Source organism: Macaca nemestrina, chromosome 13 (assembly GCF_043159975.1).
Source record: "Macaca nemestrina isolate mMacNem1 chromosome 13, mMacNem.hap1, whole genome shotgun sequence".
Lineage (NCBI taxonomy): Eukaryota > Metazoa > Chordata > Mammalia > Primates > Cercopithecidae > Macaca > Macaca nemestrina.
In genome coordinates, this window is record NC_092137.1 from 45,602,527 (window position 1) to 45,619,815 (window position 17,289).

Consider the following 17,289-nt stretch of genomic DNA (forward strand, 5'->3'; position numbering starts at 1 on the left):
CTTAGATACTGGCATGTCCTAATTTTCCTCCTATATTACATACACTGCAATGTGCATTCAAAACACCTAGAAATCTTGTTAAAATCAGATTCTGATTCAACAGGCCTGAGGGCCCAGGAGACCTTCAGCAGGGTCTCCTGTTAATCACAACAGACCAGCAGCACAGTTATCACCTGAGTGCTTACTAAGAAACACAGACTCTCATTGCTCACTCCAGGTTAACTGAATCAGAATTTGCATCTTTAACAAAGGGATTTTATAAGCACAGTCAAGTTTGAGGAGCATTAGAGACCAGTGGTTCTCAAACCTACGCCAATAAAACACAGATTACAGGGTCCAATCCCCCAGAATTTCTGATCCTACAGGTCTGGGAGGGAAGTGAAAGAATGTGCATTTCTAGCAAATTGGAGATGATATTGATGGTGCTAGTCTAGTGACTGTATTTTGAGAACTAGTGATTCTCTGCCCTGGTTGTACATATGAATCACAAGTGAATTTTAAGAAGCTTGTTGACATGTGGGGCTCACCCCCAGACCAATTAAACTATAATCTCTGGGGATGTAGCCTAGGTATTTTTAAAAAGTCCCCTGCATAATCTTAAGGTTTCTCATTTAAATAATTTAAGAGTGAGGGAAGCAGGTAGTGGCGAAAAGAAAATAGTATATGATAAATGCTAGTTAAATGACAGTACCATTGTTGTAACATATACCATAATTCCTTAAACATCTGCTCTACCCAACTCTGCCCCGTATATGAGCACTAGAAATTTGGCAGTCTACAGGTTTGTCGTAGGCCACGTCTGTCTAAAATGACTACAGGGGAAAAATAACTATTTAATTCTTAAAATTCACAGAAGAAAAACCTACTATTTATGAGATAAGATATGTTTTAAGATAGTGTCAAAACTGTGCCTTACAAAGCATTTGACTTCGTGCAACATTAGGGGCCTGACAAAGATTTCTAAGAATATTATGAAGGGAAAGGTGACCTATACTATTAAATGTATATTTAAATTTTCACTAACAATGAAAATAGCTTTTTTCTGATTATAAGTAAATTCTCATTGTAACATACACACGTACACACACATACATCAATGTATAGGGAAGACACTAAAACCAACTGAAAGCCAAAGTTCCCAAGTTAAAGCATCTTTAGCATCTGATCAAGCTTTCCTGCATCTTTTTAAAAACTTATGAAATATTTAACAAAAGTTACAGAGTATAAGAGACGCCAACCAGTTTAAGAAATAAGATATTATAAATATGATTGAAACTCCTGGCGTACCTCTCCTAGTTCCCATTTTTCTCTCATTCAATGCCCCATCCAAACTATCATCTTAAATTCTGTGCTTATTTTTATAATCTTACTATATATAGGTATTCATAAACACTATATATATTTTTAAATTTTTTATCAGTCCCATAATACTGTACATATTCTGCAACTTACGTTCTCTCTTAACATTACATCTTATGAGGTTTCTCTGTATTAATCTAGCAGCTCTAACTGGGTCATTTTCACTGCTCTATCTATCTATCTATCTATCTGTCTGTCTGTCTGTCTGTCTATCTGTCTGCTCTTTCACAGTCTTGACTTTACTAGTATATCTTTCCAGTTTCCAGATGATGAGCACAGTATTTCCAAATTTTCACTACTATAAATATTGCTTCAATTAATTTTTTTTTTTTTTGACACAGGGTCTCACTCTGTTGCCCCAGCTGGAGTGCAGTGCCGTAATCACAGCTCACCGCAGCCTTGATCTTCCAGGCCCAAGTGATCCTTCCACCTCAGCCACCCCAGTAGTTGGGACTACAGGTGTGCACCACCGTGCTCAGCTAATTGTTTTATTTTTTGTAGAGATGAGGTCTCACTATGTCACTCAGGCTGGTCTCAAACTCCTGGGCTCCCAAAGTGTTGGGATTACAAGTGTGAGCAACCATGCCCGGTCTCAATGAATTTATTGTGCATGTCTTCTTATGTTCATTTTAGAGAATTTTTCTAGGCTATATACATTTTGCAACAGAATTGTCGAGTTGAAGAGAATTCTCATCTCCAACTTTGTTAACTTCCACTGTTAACTTCCAAAGTGGTGGTACCAATTTATACGGCTACAAATAATGTAAAAGATTCCAAGTATTCCACATGCTTGCTAACATCTGAATTATCAGACTAATTATTAACAACGGCCTGAAGGGTTTATGGCTTTAGCATGCATTTCCTCCATTCATGATGAGAGAGAGAATTTTTTTCCTATCTTTATTATTCTTTTGTATCTCCTCTTCTGTGAATTGCCTATTCATAGCCTTTGCCTGTTTTTCTCTGGAACTGTCTTTTCATGTCTTGATTTCCAAGAAATCTTTATATATTCCGTATCATTTACAGTTTATGTGTTGTAAATATAATACCTTCTCCCTGTCTATGGATGGTCAATATATTGTTTTCTGACTGAGAGATGTTTTATATTCTAACGCAGTAGAATTTACTAATCTTTTCCTTTATGATAGTATTTTTAATGTCATATAATTTTTTAAATGATCATACAATTATTAGTTTTAAACACTGAAAGTACCTTAAAGTTTTAGAAATTGTAACAGTGATTTTTGTGCTAACATATGAAACTAGAAAACTAGAAGGTGAACTTGAAACTGAAATGGATGTAGTTTCACCACCAAGGTCAATGACATACACAGAGTAAGCAAACAAAAGATAAAGGAAATTAGATATGTCATTTTAATAATTTAAGGCATTATTGCTAAAAGGTTCTTCAAATCACGCTATCATTTCACATTTCTTTTAAAGATAAGTAATGGTGTTACACTAGGTTATGTGTGTATATATATGGCTTATTACATTGTTGGTGATTTCTAGGAACTTGAGAAAACTAAAGCTAATATTTCAACATAGGAAGCATAATTCATCCTGAAGCGAAAAATACCCAGAAAAGAAATTTTAAAACTTGAAATTTAAGGAATAAATAGCAAATTCTAACACATGAGATGGGTTCATACACCTAGTCAAGGTCAATTACTTGTTTTCCTTCAGTTAGGTCTCTGCTTTGTCACAAGTGAATGCATTGGAATTGCAAGGCTAACTCTGAATTTCACTCATAATACCCTGTAAAGCAAAGATTCAGTACAGCCCATATCCTGGGCCTTAGAGTCAAGGGACAAGATTGCAAAACCATTTTGGCAGAGAATTCAGCTGTGTAAATAATGCCTCAGTTTTAGAACAATTTCCTCTGTTTCACCTTTGTGTTTTCTCTATTTCAAAATACTGCTTTTGTGTATGGGGCAAAAATCCAGACAAAAGTCACCTAGGTGACTGGGCATGGGACAGACTCTTTTCTGTATCCCACTATACAATGATAATTAAGGAATTAACATGTTTTAAAAGATTTGAGCAAACACTGTAGAACAGACGAGAAACCTTACTTTATTCAGACCTAAACTAAAACTCCATTTAATAATCTCTACATGTTGACTATAAAACAGTTTAAGTTGTTTTTTATTTTTTTGATTTGTTTTTACATAGAATTGATCCCACAGAGCAGGAATGAAAGAAAATGCAAATTCCCACCTTTGAGGTTTTACCGTGAAAAATTTCTGCTGGGAAGATGATTTTCCTTTTACAGTAACTATTCATTATCCACAATAATGAAGAATAAAGATGGCTGGATATAGAATCCAATAAGAGTTCCAAAAACTTATTTTGGCCAACCATTTCATTCTCTATCATCATCAAATGATCTAACAGAGAGGCACAAAAGGAGGAAAGAGCACTGTTCTGAGGCTTTCCTACTTTACTGTGTGTGTTCATTACCAAATGGAGGTGTTAATGAGCATGAAAATATCTAAAACACAGTCCAAAGAAGAAAAAAATATCAAGTAAATCCAGTGTATTTAAGTTGTGCTTTCAGGATATGACAAGGCCAAGCTAAACCACCATTCCCCACGTCCCAGAGAACTCAACAGAGCCAACCCTGCATCATCCTGCTCTCACTCTGGAGTGTTTTCTTGGGAGTAACACCAAGCCACTTTCCAGCAAAGTCTTTAGGGGTCAGTTAGGGATATGTTGTCATTTGACCACACTGGCTGCCTCTCTCTCCAGAAATAATGACAGGCATGTGTTTTTAAAATCACCTCTCCCCATTTTCTAAGTCAAGGATTGGAACGCTGCCTTTAGCATTTTAGCTGTTATTAAACCAAAAGTATTTTAGTTTCTATTGAAATAATATTATAGCTTCTATTATTTCATCTATTTAACATTCTCTCTTTGAACAGCTTTCGTTTTTTAAATCAGCAGTGTTTGTCCATCTACTCATATCTTAAATCAAAATGAAAATAAGTATTAAGTTTACACTGAAAGTACTTAGAAGTCCAGATTAAAAATAAATTCAGTCCCACTCTGGTTGTAAGGGAAATCTATGGTAATGGCTACACATTTCACAACAAATTTTTCCTAATACATATTCACTATAGGAAGTCTGAAAAACAAAAAGTGAAAAAAAAAAATCACATCAACCGAAGAATAAGTATCAGTCACCTGCTGAGTTTTTTTCTTCAATGTAAACGCATGCCTACATTTTTAAAACACAAATTGGTTTTCTTTTTTTATTTATTTATTTTTCTTTTTGAGACGGAGTCTCGCTCTGTCACCCAGGCTGGAGTGCAGTGGCGCGATCTCTGCTCACTGCAAGCTCCGCCTCCTGGGTTCACGCCAGTCTCCTGCCTCAGCCTCCACAGTAGCTGGGACTACAAGTCCCGCCATCACGCCCGGCTAAATTTTTTTTTGTATTTTTTAGTAGAGATGGGGTTTCACCTTGTTAGCCAGGATGGTCTCGATCTCCTGACCTCGTGATCCACCTGCCTCAGCCTCCCAAAGTGCTGGGATTACAGACGTGAGCCACCGCACCCGGCAAATTGTTTTTATTCTGCATCAACCACTTTGTTGAAATGTAAAAATTTTATGTCAAGAGCAATTTCTCACGTTATTAAATCTTCCTTGAAAGCCTGTTTTAAATAGTTGTATATTTCAACTCATACCATAATTTTAAAAACTATTTTGCTATTATAGTTGCTTCTAATATTTTGCTATTACAGCAAACTTATGTATGAATCTTATCAGCAGTTCTTATTGTCTTAGAACTAGCTAAAGGGAGAACTAAAAGAAATGAATTTTTACAAGTGCATTTTAATAGATATTAACTATTTGCTAGAAACAGTAATTTAGACTTCTACCAGCAGTGTATATAAATGTTCACCTCACTGTATCCTTCTGACTTGCACAGATTTTTTCAGCTTATTGCAACCTTACTTAATTGTTAGGTTGAAATAATAACAACTTTTAAAATTTGGGTTTCTGTGATAGAGAGAAATTTGTATATCTTCCACAGTAAATGGTATGCAGTGGCTCTTTACATATTTTATGTAAATATTTTATATAAACCAACTACAAATGTATATAAATAAAAAATAAAACAAAACCTTAATAATAAAATATGTAGTTATCACATATACATTTGTGGCAAATAATTTTCCTAATTCATGACATGGCTTTAAAATTATGTGTTAATAAATGACCCAGCAAATCCACTCTTGAGTTATACATCCAAGAGAAATAAAAACATACATAGAAACTTGAACGAAAATGTTCACAGCAGCATTATTTATAATAGTTGAAAGGTAAAAACAATCAAAAAGTCTAACAACTGATGAATGAACAAAATATCTCACACACACATATATACACAATGGAATACTACTTAGCCATAAAAAAAGAATGAAGTACTGATACATACTGCAATGCAGACCACCTCTGAAAACATTATGATGAAAGAAGTCAATCATAAAAACCCACATATTGTATGATTTCATGTATATGAAGTATCTAGAGGAAAATAGATTAGTGTTGTCTAGGGCTGGCAAAGAAAGGACAATGGAGAATGACTGCTAATGAATGAGTTTCTTTTTGGGGTGATGAAAATGTTCTATTTTCACAACTCTATGACTATACTAAAAAAATCATTGACTTGTACATTTTAAATGAATGAATTGTATACGTGCAATTATGCACATATCAATAAAGCTGGGTTTCTTTGTCTTTTTAAGAGATGAGTGTCTCACTATGTCATCCAGGCTGGAGTGCAGTGGTTATGCACAGGCATGATCATTGCTCACTATCGCCTTAAACTCCTGGGCTCAAATGATCGCCTGCCTCAGCATCTTAAGTAGCTGAGGCCAGGTGTGTGTCACCATGCCTAGCTTCAAGCTGTTTTTAAAATGTATATATTAATATGGTATGGTCTACTAAGACTCCTGCAAAAACAGTGAATTTGTCTCATCTAATTTTTAGAAAAGTTAGTAATATGCATATTTCTTGAAGCTATGCTGTTAGGTAACAGATTGCTCAGGGCACTTATATTTTCTTGGAAGACTATTATTAATATGAAATATCTTTCTTTTTCCTATTTAATGATTTTGCCTTAAGTTCTATTTTGTCCAATGTCAATACTGCTATGGCTGTCTTTTTCATTTAAGTGGAACATTTTAATCCAAACCTTTAATATCAAGGCTGTTTTTTTCTTTAGGAGTGTCTCTTGCACATATATAACTTAAAGCTGTGCTTTATTTTGTAAAGTCTGAAATTCTATTAATAGGAGAAGTTAGCCCATTCACTTTTAAATACCTATTACTTATTCCTATCTCCTTATATTTTATTGTTTATTTCCTATACTTTCTTATTTTCTCTTCTCTACCTTTGGATGAAATTATAAACTTTTTACATTTTACTCTCATGATTTATATTAACTATCTTATTTGTGGTTGTTCTTCATATGTTTCAGGTTACATTTTTAATCAAATTCTAGAGTTAATTTATATCTGAATCTTTTTCCTGAAAAAGAATCTTAATACTTTTTATCATTTCTTTTTCTTCCACTCTCTCATGTTGAACTGATCTGATCCAGACTTAAATATTTAAAGATTAACATTATAGATTTTAAAAACTATCAGGCTCAACTATACATTTTACTGTGTGTACATGTTTCCCATGTCATGTCTTTCCCTTCTTTGGACACTCCCCTGCTTTTGGGAAGGGAGTATTTCTATAAATTCTTTCAAAGAAGGTGTGAAACAATCAGAGAAGGTTCAAAATTGTTTTTATTTTCCACTCACACTGAATTGATGGTTTGCCTCATTTAGAATTATAAGTTCAAAATGTTTTTTTCCCACAACTTCACAATTACTGCATTCTATCTTCTATCATTTATTTTTTATCAATAATAGGCCTGATGTCAATCTCATTCTTTCCTTTGCAGATAAACTATGTTTGCTCTCTGAATACTTTGTCAGTTCCTCTTTATCACGTATTCTGAAATTTCATAAGCAAGCATTTAGTGTAGGCCTTTTGTTAGTCTTTACTTCTGCCCTCATAAGGTGTTTTCAGAAGACTTGTCTGTCTTCAGTTTGGGAAAATTTCCTTCTATTACTTCTGTGATTATAACTCCATACTATTTCAATTTTACATCAGATGAACACTGAAGGTTTAGAATGTCTTCTATATCATGTGACTTTTGTTCATGCTTTCCACCGTTTTCAGTTCAAAACTGTATTCTGAAGGAACTCAATCTTCCAATTCATTAATTTGCTTTTAACTGTGTCCACTCTATTTAGTCCAATTATGCATTTTAATCCTGATAATTACATTCTTAAATTCTAAGATATTTGATAGGTTTGCATTCATTTTAATACATATGTTCTTTATAAATGCAATAATCTCTCTTTTCTCTCTGTGAATCTTACTTTCACTTATTTCAAAGTCTCTCTTACCTATTCATTGTCTCACTGGGTATTGCTTTTTGTTTATTAAGTTTGGTGCCTCATTTGTCTACCATAGGTTTTCCTCAAATGTTTAATCATTCTTGGTAGTGAGATCGTTTCAGAGTCCCTAACTGTCTGTCTATGTATGCTGTTTCTGTTTACTATTCCTCACCTCCAGTGATAATGTGGGAAATGTGGGACATCATGCCAGGTGTCATGTACATGGCAGGAATTTGTCTTCTCAGGATGAGGCTCCTTGAGCTTCCTGACAATCGAAGGTCTCTTGAGGTATCTCCCAGCCTCTCTGGCCTATGTTAAGGTCATTGCTTTAACTTGGATTCAGAGTATATTGGCGGAGGAGGTTACTACAGGCTTAGCTTCTCTATATGTATCTCCTTATCTAATACTTCAGACCTTCTCCCCACTATTTGAATCTGACTAGTTTGGCTCTACCTGGAACTGCACCTACCTCAAGAACACATTGATACACAATGATCTGTATATGTTTTGAACTGTGACTCCACCAGGTTTTATTTCTCCGTGGGTGTGATTCTTCATGCTTAGTATCTGTAAGGAATTCCTGAGATTTCCATCCACTAATGGGAGGGACCCTTTCTTGTTTTCCCATGCCGTTATCAATTTATTCGAATAAATATATATTTATATAGGTACACATGTACACCTTTTCTGTCAACGCATGGAATTAGGAGTTGTGAATATGCAGCTGATGATGGTAGTGTAATTAAAGAAAAGCATTAATTCAGCCTACCATCTTGATCACGTTCTTAGTTTCATTATTTGCTGAACAGTGAGTAGTCCAATGCTAATACGGCTATTTTTTTAAATCTCAGACTCGTATATCCAACTCCTATTTGACATCTTTCCTTGAATTTCTTGTAGGCATTTCAAGCTTAACATGTCTAAAACTGAATTACTGATTTTAATCCACCAAACCTGCTCTACTCAAGCATCATCTACATATCAGAACCCTTGGAGCAAATTCTTCATAATTCCTTTTCCCTCACTTATTACCACATAGACCTGACAAAATAGACTTGACCTCTTTCCATCTTCACTGCCATTAACTTTGTCCAAGCACTATTATTTGTCACCTGGGCCAGTACAAGAACCTCCTAGTTGTTCCTATTGCTTCTCTTCTTCCTAAGTCACTCTTCCCAGATCAGCCAGAGCCAATGCTTAAAAATATAAATCAGATTATGTCACCTCCCATTGCTTAAAACTCTTCTATTACTTCTCACTGCCGTTAAAATGAATTCCGAAGTCTTTCACATTAAATGTTATCTCTGAATCCCAATCTGGAGGTTAAGACTCCACTATTTATTTAAAGATCTCTTTGAAGTCAGTAGCTTATTAGCCTGCCCAGGTTTCATAAATTTGGAAGCTTCTCTTTATTCCACTACCTTGCCAAGATGCTCCATAACTTTATCTTGAATGAATATAATTCCTCTTCATTATAATGCCTGTATCACAAAACTGTTATAGTTGTACTTTTTCTTTTTCGAGATGGAGTCTCGCTCTGTCACCAGGCTAGAGTCCTGTGGCGCAATCTTGGCTCTCTGCAACCTCTGCGTCCTGGATTCAAGTGATTCTCCTGCCTCAGCCTTCCACGTAACTGGGACTACAGGTAAACGCCACCATACCTGGCTAATGTTTGTATTTTTAGTAGAGATGGAGTTTTGTTATGTTGGCCAGGCTGGTCTCAAACTCTTGACCTCCAGTGATCCACCTGCCTTGGCCTCCCAAAGTGCTGGGATTACAGGCATGAGCCACTGCATGTAGCCAGTTGTACTCTTTAGATAACAGTCATTTCTATCTACCTGTAGCTAGATCAGTCCCTTTACCAACTATCTTTCTGAAATGAGTAAGTCCAGTTAAAAGTCTGAATGCCTTAGTCCAACTTGCTATAAAATGGAAATATTCCCAGTTGAATCTCAATATATGACAGGTTAATCCAAGCTTTGCTACCATGTGATCTTGGGTAAATGTCTTAAGTACTCCAGGACACAGACTCTTTTTCTATCAAATGAGGAGGGTAGGGTTACACGAATTCTAAGGTGTCTTCCATATCTAGTAGTCACAAAATCCATGACATGATATATTTCTTTAGAAAAAGTGTAGTATAGTACCTATCATTCAAATCCCATAAAAATTATACAGAAGGAAATACTCTATTTCACAATTAACAGCTTTTGACAAAGAGGAAAACAATTTGACCCAAACCTTCTGCAGACAACTTAAGCCCCACGTACCATTTTGCTATCACCATAAATTCACTCTGCCAACGTTTAGTGCTGTCTTGAATTGTCCAATGAACACATACAACCTCAAGAATTAAAAATACAGTAACAACAAAATTGAGTACTACTATTACCTACCACTTCTCTAATCACACATAAGATCTACTTACTACTGTGAACATCAAGATCAATGCACGATATCACTATTGTAATTATTTTAGAATGCCACGAACTGCACCCATGTAAGGTAACAAACTTAATCAACTGAATGGTTTTAGACTATTTTGGGTAATGACCAAAAACGAACTATAATAATCAAGTAGGAATGGGAAATACAGGAAAAAAACAAGAGAGAGAAGGTACCAAAAACATTTCCTTGAAAGGTCAATAAAGATCAATAGTTCATACCGGTTTACACAAAGAGCCAACATGTTCCTGTAGCACCTCCACTTTTATAATAATGTTAAAAGAAGAGGCTCTCTCTCCAAATTAATTATTAGTTTCATCCAGTGTTTTCATAGTCTTTAAATCTGACCACAGTCAATTCTAAGTCTTAATCAAAATCATTAACACCAGAACAATGATGACAAAAATAATTCCCTCCTTCCCTGATGACTTAAAACTCCTACTTCCCACAAACTGTATAACCTTGAAAATGGGAATCTACTCCCATAGACACTTAATTACTATGCCAGGTTTGAGTACTGCTCCTTGTATTGATGGATTTCATAAATTAAATGATCCACATTGCTTTACCTGATACATTCCAACTCCAATGTGCTTCGGCTCAATTTTCACTAGCTCAGCTAATGGATCTTGTACACGCCTTGCTATGGAAACTGAAAAAATAGAATCAGAAAACAAGTATGACTTAATGTGAAAAGCAGTACCTAATAATTACTTACATTAGTTCCTCATAATGTAAGTACTTAATCCTGTCCCTCCTCATCATCCCTCTAAAAAGGCCAACAATTTAGCTAAGTTTCAAAGTTCTCTTTTCCCCGCACACAAAAAGTAAATGCAAACTTTCATGATGAATTATGTCATCAGAATTCCTAAGCATTCTTGAACACAAGTAGTTTGACAGGATTATAGATTTAGAAAAACAAATAAAACGTTTATTCCCTATACTTACAAGATTACCTATTCATTCTTTATGTAAAGCATAATAGGATACCTCATGCTTCACAGAGCAAGCAAAATCTTGTTTTAAATAATCCTGCATCATTACAAATATGATATTTTTATATGTCAAATATGCTTATTAGAACTAGGTCCCCCAAATAATGAACAAATGATATAATTACCTCTTTTTTTAAAGTTCCCTTTTTTTAGAGATAGGGTCTCACTCTGTTGCCCTGGATAGACTGCAGTGGTGCCATCACAGTTCACTGCAGCTTTGAACTCCTGGGCTCAAGCAATCCTCTTGCCTCACCCTTCCAAAGTGTTGGGATTACAGGCGTGAGCTACTGCACCCAGCAGAATAATATCTTAATGCAACCAGAGATCAAGCTACTTGGCTAATGAATATACTCATGTGGTCTTGAATATGACTGCAAGATTGCCCTGGCAAGTGATCTCCTTCTGTCCCAACTGCTTGTCTCTTAACACACCATAGTTCTAATTACATCCCTTTCTTGACCATTACAATCCATGCTCAAGAAACTTTAGAGTTAATTTCAAACATTCCTTTAACTGTGTCACGATTTTACTTGATCGTCATTTATTGTCATTTTTTTTTTACCAAATATCAATAAAAATTCACATCTTTCATTTATAAGATAGAGTTAGCTAGAAAAAAAGATACTACAACTCTTACGAATAGTTCTAAAGGTAACCTCCCTCTCCAGTAGCATATTTACGTTGAGTCTTTCTACATGAACTGCTTCCATTTTCAAAACACATGGAAGCTGATCAGTGTCACCTTCTCATACAGGTTGGATGAAATATAAATTCATTAAGTGAAAATATTAAGACCATCAAGGAAAATCCTGTGCCTGTTTCCATGTTAAGCTGTTCTAGGTCTGGAAACAAAAGTCATCTCTTGCAAGTGACTCTTAGATTCTCCAGTCACTGATTTGTACCACTTCTCTAATCAGACATAAGATCTACTTATCTACTGTGAACATCAAGTTCAATGCATGATCATTCAAGTTTTTTTCATATCCTTTATTACTACATCTAACATATAGTGACATATAGCTCCTTGCAAAGCAAGCTTAGAGAACATTGAGCTGGTGTTATACAATCTATTTCTCTGCCAGAAGAGATAGGGATTCCAAGGCCTTCACATACATCTTTATTATTTAAAGAAATCAATTACAAAAGGTTAGTTAGTGCAAGCACTGAAGGTGATAGGAGAAATGCTTTCCTCTAATAACCACATTCATTATTACAGATTTAAAGTAGAGATATGCTTGAATTTCTCTAAAGCAAGTATTATTTCTTTAGCCTAACATTTAAATGTGTAATGTAAATGTAACATTTAAAAGAATGATTTTCAACACGTATACATTGCCTATATACTTTTGAGTAAAAACAACAAGAAAAGCCCCCACAACAGTAAACCAAGTCAAGAATTTAAGAATATATGGACACCTCATTGTATTGCATTTCATTTTATTGTGCTTCTCAGACACTGCATTTCTTACAAATTGAAAATTTGTGGCAACCCTGAGTTGGGTAAGTCTACTGGCACCATTTTTCCAACAGCATGGGCACACTTCTGGTCACTGTGTTACATTCTGGTAACTCTCAGCAATATTTCAAAATTAAATTATATTTGTTATGGTAATCTGTGACCAATGATCTTTGATATCACTATTGTAATTGTTTTAGAACATCACGAACCACACCTATAAGGTAACAAACTTAATCAATAAATGATGTGTGTGTTCTGACTGCTCCATCAAGTGGCTATTCCCCTCTCTCCCTCTCCTGGGGCCTCCCTATTCCCTGAGACACAATGGTATTCAAATTAGGCCAATAAATAACCCTACAATGGCCTCTAAGAGTTCAAGTAAAAGGAAGAGTCGCATGTCTCTTACTTTAAATCAAAAGCTAGAAATAATTAAGCTTATTGAAAAGACATGTTGAAAGCTGAGAAAGGCTGAAAGGTGGCCCTCTTGGGCCAGTTAGCAAAGTGGTGAATGCAAAGGAAGAGTTTTTGAAGGAAATTAAAAGTGTGACTCCAGTGAACACACAAATGATAAGGAAGCAAAACAACTTTTTGCTGATATGGAGAAAGTTTGAGTGATTAAACCAGCCACAACATTCCCTTAAGCCAAAGTGTAATCCTGAGCAAGGTCCTAACTCTCTTCAATTCCATGAAAGCTGAGAGAGGTGAGGAAGCTGCAAAAGAAAAGTTTGAAGACAGCAAAGGCTGGTTTGTGAGGGTTAAGGAAAGAAGCCATCTTCCTAACATAAAAGTACAAGATGAAACAGCAATTGCTGATATAGAAGCGGCAGCAAGTTATCCAGAAGATCTAGTTAAGATCATAATGAAGGTGGCTACAATAAACAGCAGATTGTCAATGTAAACAAAATAGCTTTCTCGTGGAAGAAGATGCCATTTCATTTAGGACTTTCATAGCTAGAGAGGAGAAGTCAATGCCTGGCTTCAAAGATTCAAAAGACAGCCTGACTCATTTTATCAGAGGGGAATGCAGCTGGTGACTTTAAGTTGAAGTCAAGGCTCATTTGCCATTTTGAAAATCCCTGGGTTCTTAAGAATTATGCTAGATTATGTAGCATCACATGCTACAGATAAACCTTTTGTGACAGGAGAGTCCACTGCCTGTGCTCTATCAATGAAACGACAAAGCTTGCATGATGGCACATATGTTTACAGCATGGCTTACTGAATATTTTAAGCTCACCGTGGAGACCTACTGCTCAGAAAAAAAGATTCCTTACAAAATATTAGTGCTCATTGACAATGCACCTGTCATTCAAGAGCTCTGATGGAGGTGTACAAGATTAATACTGTTTTCATGCCTACTAACACAACATCCATTCTGTATACCATGGGTCATGGAGTAATTTTGACTTTCAAGTCTTATTTTTTAAGAAATACATTTTGTAAGGCTATAGCTACCATAGATGGTGATTTCTCTGAGGATCTGGGCAAAGTATGTTGAAAATTTTTGGAAAAGGATTTACCATTCCAGATGCTATTAATAACATTAATAATTCATGGGAGGACGGCAAAATGTCAACATTAACCAGAGTTTGGAGGAGGCTGATTTCATCTCTCACGGATGACTTTGAGAGATTCAATACTTTGGTGGAGAAAGCCACTTCACACGTGGTGGAAATAGCAAGAAAACTAGAATTAGAAGTGGACCCTGAAGATGTAACTGAATTGCTGCAATCTCACAATCAAACTTGACATAATGAGGAGCTGCTTTCTGAGGGATAAGCAAAGAAAATGGCTTCTTGACGTGGAATCTATTCCTGGTGAAGATGCTATATGAACATTGTGGAAATGACAAAAGATATCAAATATTACATAAACTTTGTTGATAAAGCAGCAGCAGCAGGAATGGATAACATGGACTTCAATTTTAAATAAAGTTCTACTGAATGTAAAATGCTACCAAACAGCATCACATGCTACAGAGAAACCTTTTGTGAGAGGAGAGTCCACTGATGCAGCAGACTTCATTATTGTCTTATATTAAGAAACTGCCACCACATCTCAGCCTTCAGTAACCACCACTCCGGTCAGCAACCACCAACATCAAGGCGAGACCCTCCACCAGCAAAAAGATTGTGAACTGCTGAAGGCTCAGATGATCATTAGCATTTTTAACAATATTTTCTAATTAAGGTGTGTACATATTTTTTTGAGATATAATGCCATTAGATTCTTAACACACTATAGTGTAAACATAACTTTTGTATGCACTGAGAAAACAAAAATGTCATACAACACTTTTATAACTCCTATATCCAGGCTTTAGAGAGAGATGGTGCTACTTTCCTGCCGGCAAGATAATCAAGAATGAGTTGTTCAGTAGACAGTAAGAATGCAGAGCTCTAGGTTGAGAATGATCAAGCCGACAATAGATTCTTGAAAGTAAGAGGGAGATAGCTCAGGAAAAGGGAGTCTAATGAATTGCTGATAAAGATAATTAAGAGGGAGGAAGAGTTATGGCCCAAAACTTAGGGAACGTCACATTTTGAGACAAAGAAGAAAAGGAGGAAGTAAAAAAAGAGGCAGAGAATAAGTGATGAGGACAGCAAAGTAATAGAAGTCAAAAAGATTTCTGGAAAATGTTAAACATAGTTACACGCGTCCCACTTTTTATTCTCAGGTATACGCTCAAGAGAAATGGAAACATTATGTCCATATAAAATGTTATTCATGAATTTTCATAGCAGCCTTATTCGTAATAGCCAAAAATGTTAAAAAAAAAAAAACCATCAACTGATGACTAAACAAAATCTTGTATACCTATACAATAGAATGTTATTTGGCGCCGGGCGCGGTGGCTCACGCCTGTAATCCCAGCACTTTGGGAGGCCGAGACGGGCGGATCACGAGGTCAGGAGATCGAGACCATCCTGGCTAACACGGTGAAACCCCGTCTCTACTAAAAAATACAAAAAACTAGCCGGGCGAGGTGGCGGGCGCCTGTAGTCCCAGCTACTCGGGAGGCTGAGGCAGGAGAATGGCATGAACCCGGGAGGCGGAGCTTGCAGTGAGCTGAGATCCGGCCACCGCACTCCAGCCTGGGTGACAGAGCGAGACTCCGTCTCAAAAAAAAAAAAAAAAAAAAAAAAAAATGTTATTTGGCAATAAAAAGAAATAAAGGGCTGATACATGCTACAGCATGTGGAATCTTGAAAACATTACGCTTAAGTGAAAGAAGCCAGTCACAAAGACCACATATTGTATGATTTCTTTTATATGAACTGTCCAGAACAGGAAAATCCATACAGAGAGAAAGTACATTCATGTTTGCCAGGAGTTTGGGTGGTGAGTGAAGACAGTAATGGAAGTGATTGCTAATGGGTATGGGCTTCTTTTTGGGATGAAGTTATAAAACTAAACGGTGGTGATAGTTGCACAGCTCTGACTATACTAGAAAACACTGACTTGTACACTTTAAAAGGGTAAATGTTATGTTATGTAAATTATATCTCAACAAAGCTATTGTTTTTTAAAATGTAGTATGTCCAAATGTATGCCAAATACTATTTTGCCCACATATAATGACAATAGTTTGCTGTTTCACTACTATTCACCATTGTTCAGAAAACTCTAGTTGATGCAACTTGACAAAAAGGGAAGATATAAATATTGAAATGACATTATTTACATATGATTATCTACCTAGAAAACCTAAGCAAATCAAATGAAAAAAATATCAGAACTAACAAGATTCCAATTAGTTGGGTAGTTTCAAGACACACAAACAAAAACTGATGCTTCTACCATATGCTATCAAACCAATAACACAGGAGTTGGGGAGTGGAGAGAATGAGGAGATGCTGGTCAAAGGGTACATACTTGTAGTTATATGTTAATAAATTACAGAGATCTTATGTATAGTATGATGAAATTAAACTGTAATAAAAACAATAAAACAATCGATTCATGGATAAAAACCTATTCACAATGTTAAACATACACACACACACACACATATATATATATAAACAACCCATGAATAATAAAAATAAAACATGCAGAACAGGGATGAAAGTGGAAATTTTACAGAATTTCACTCTATATACTATAGACTTTTACAAATACAGTCATCCTGTATCCTTGGGTGATTGGTTCCAGGATCACTGCAGACACCAAAATCTGTGGATGCTCAAGTACTTTATATAAAATGGAGTACCATTTGCATAGAACCTACACACACCCTGCCATATACTTTAAAACACCTATAGGTTACTTATAATACCTAATACAATGTAAATGCTATGTTAATAATTGTTACACTATATTTTCAAATCTATATTTTTTTATTGTTGTATTTTTTTTTAAATACTTTCAATCCACGGTTGAATCTGTGGGCACATGCAGAGGGTCAACTGTATTTATTAAATGGCTTTAAAGTTCATTTGCAAAAAAAAAAGAAATACTATGAAAAATGCAATTTAAAAAAATTAAAGCAAGGCATATTATAAGCCACAGAAATTGAGAGTTGCATTGTGGTAGGCTACATAGACCAATGAAATGAGAACATAAAGTA

At 35.5% G+C, this 17,289-nt stretch overlaps 1 protein-coding gene across 1 annotated transcript in view; it reads right to left on the reverse strand.

Moving 5' to 3' along the window:
- LOC105464957 (S1 RNA binding domain 1) overlaps positions 1-17,289 on the reverse strand; it is a 222,901-nt gene that overhangs the window by 78,022 nt on the left and 127,590 nt on the right. The window contains exon 16 of the mRNA XM_011713126.3: positions 10,835-10,917. Coding sequence (XP_011711428.2) covers positions 10,835-10,917 — 83 coding nt within the window. The remainder of the gene's footprint in view (positions 1-10,834; positions 10,918-17,289) is intronic.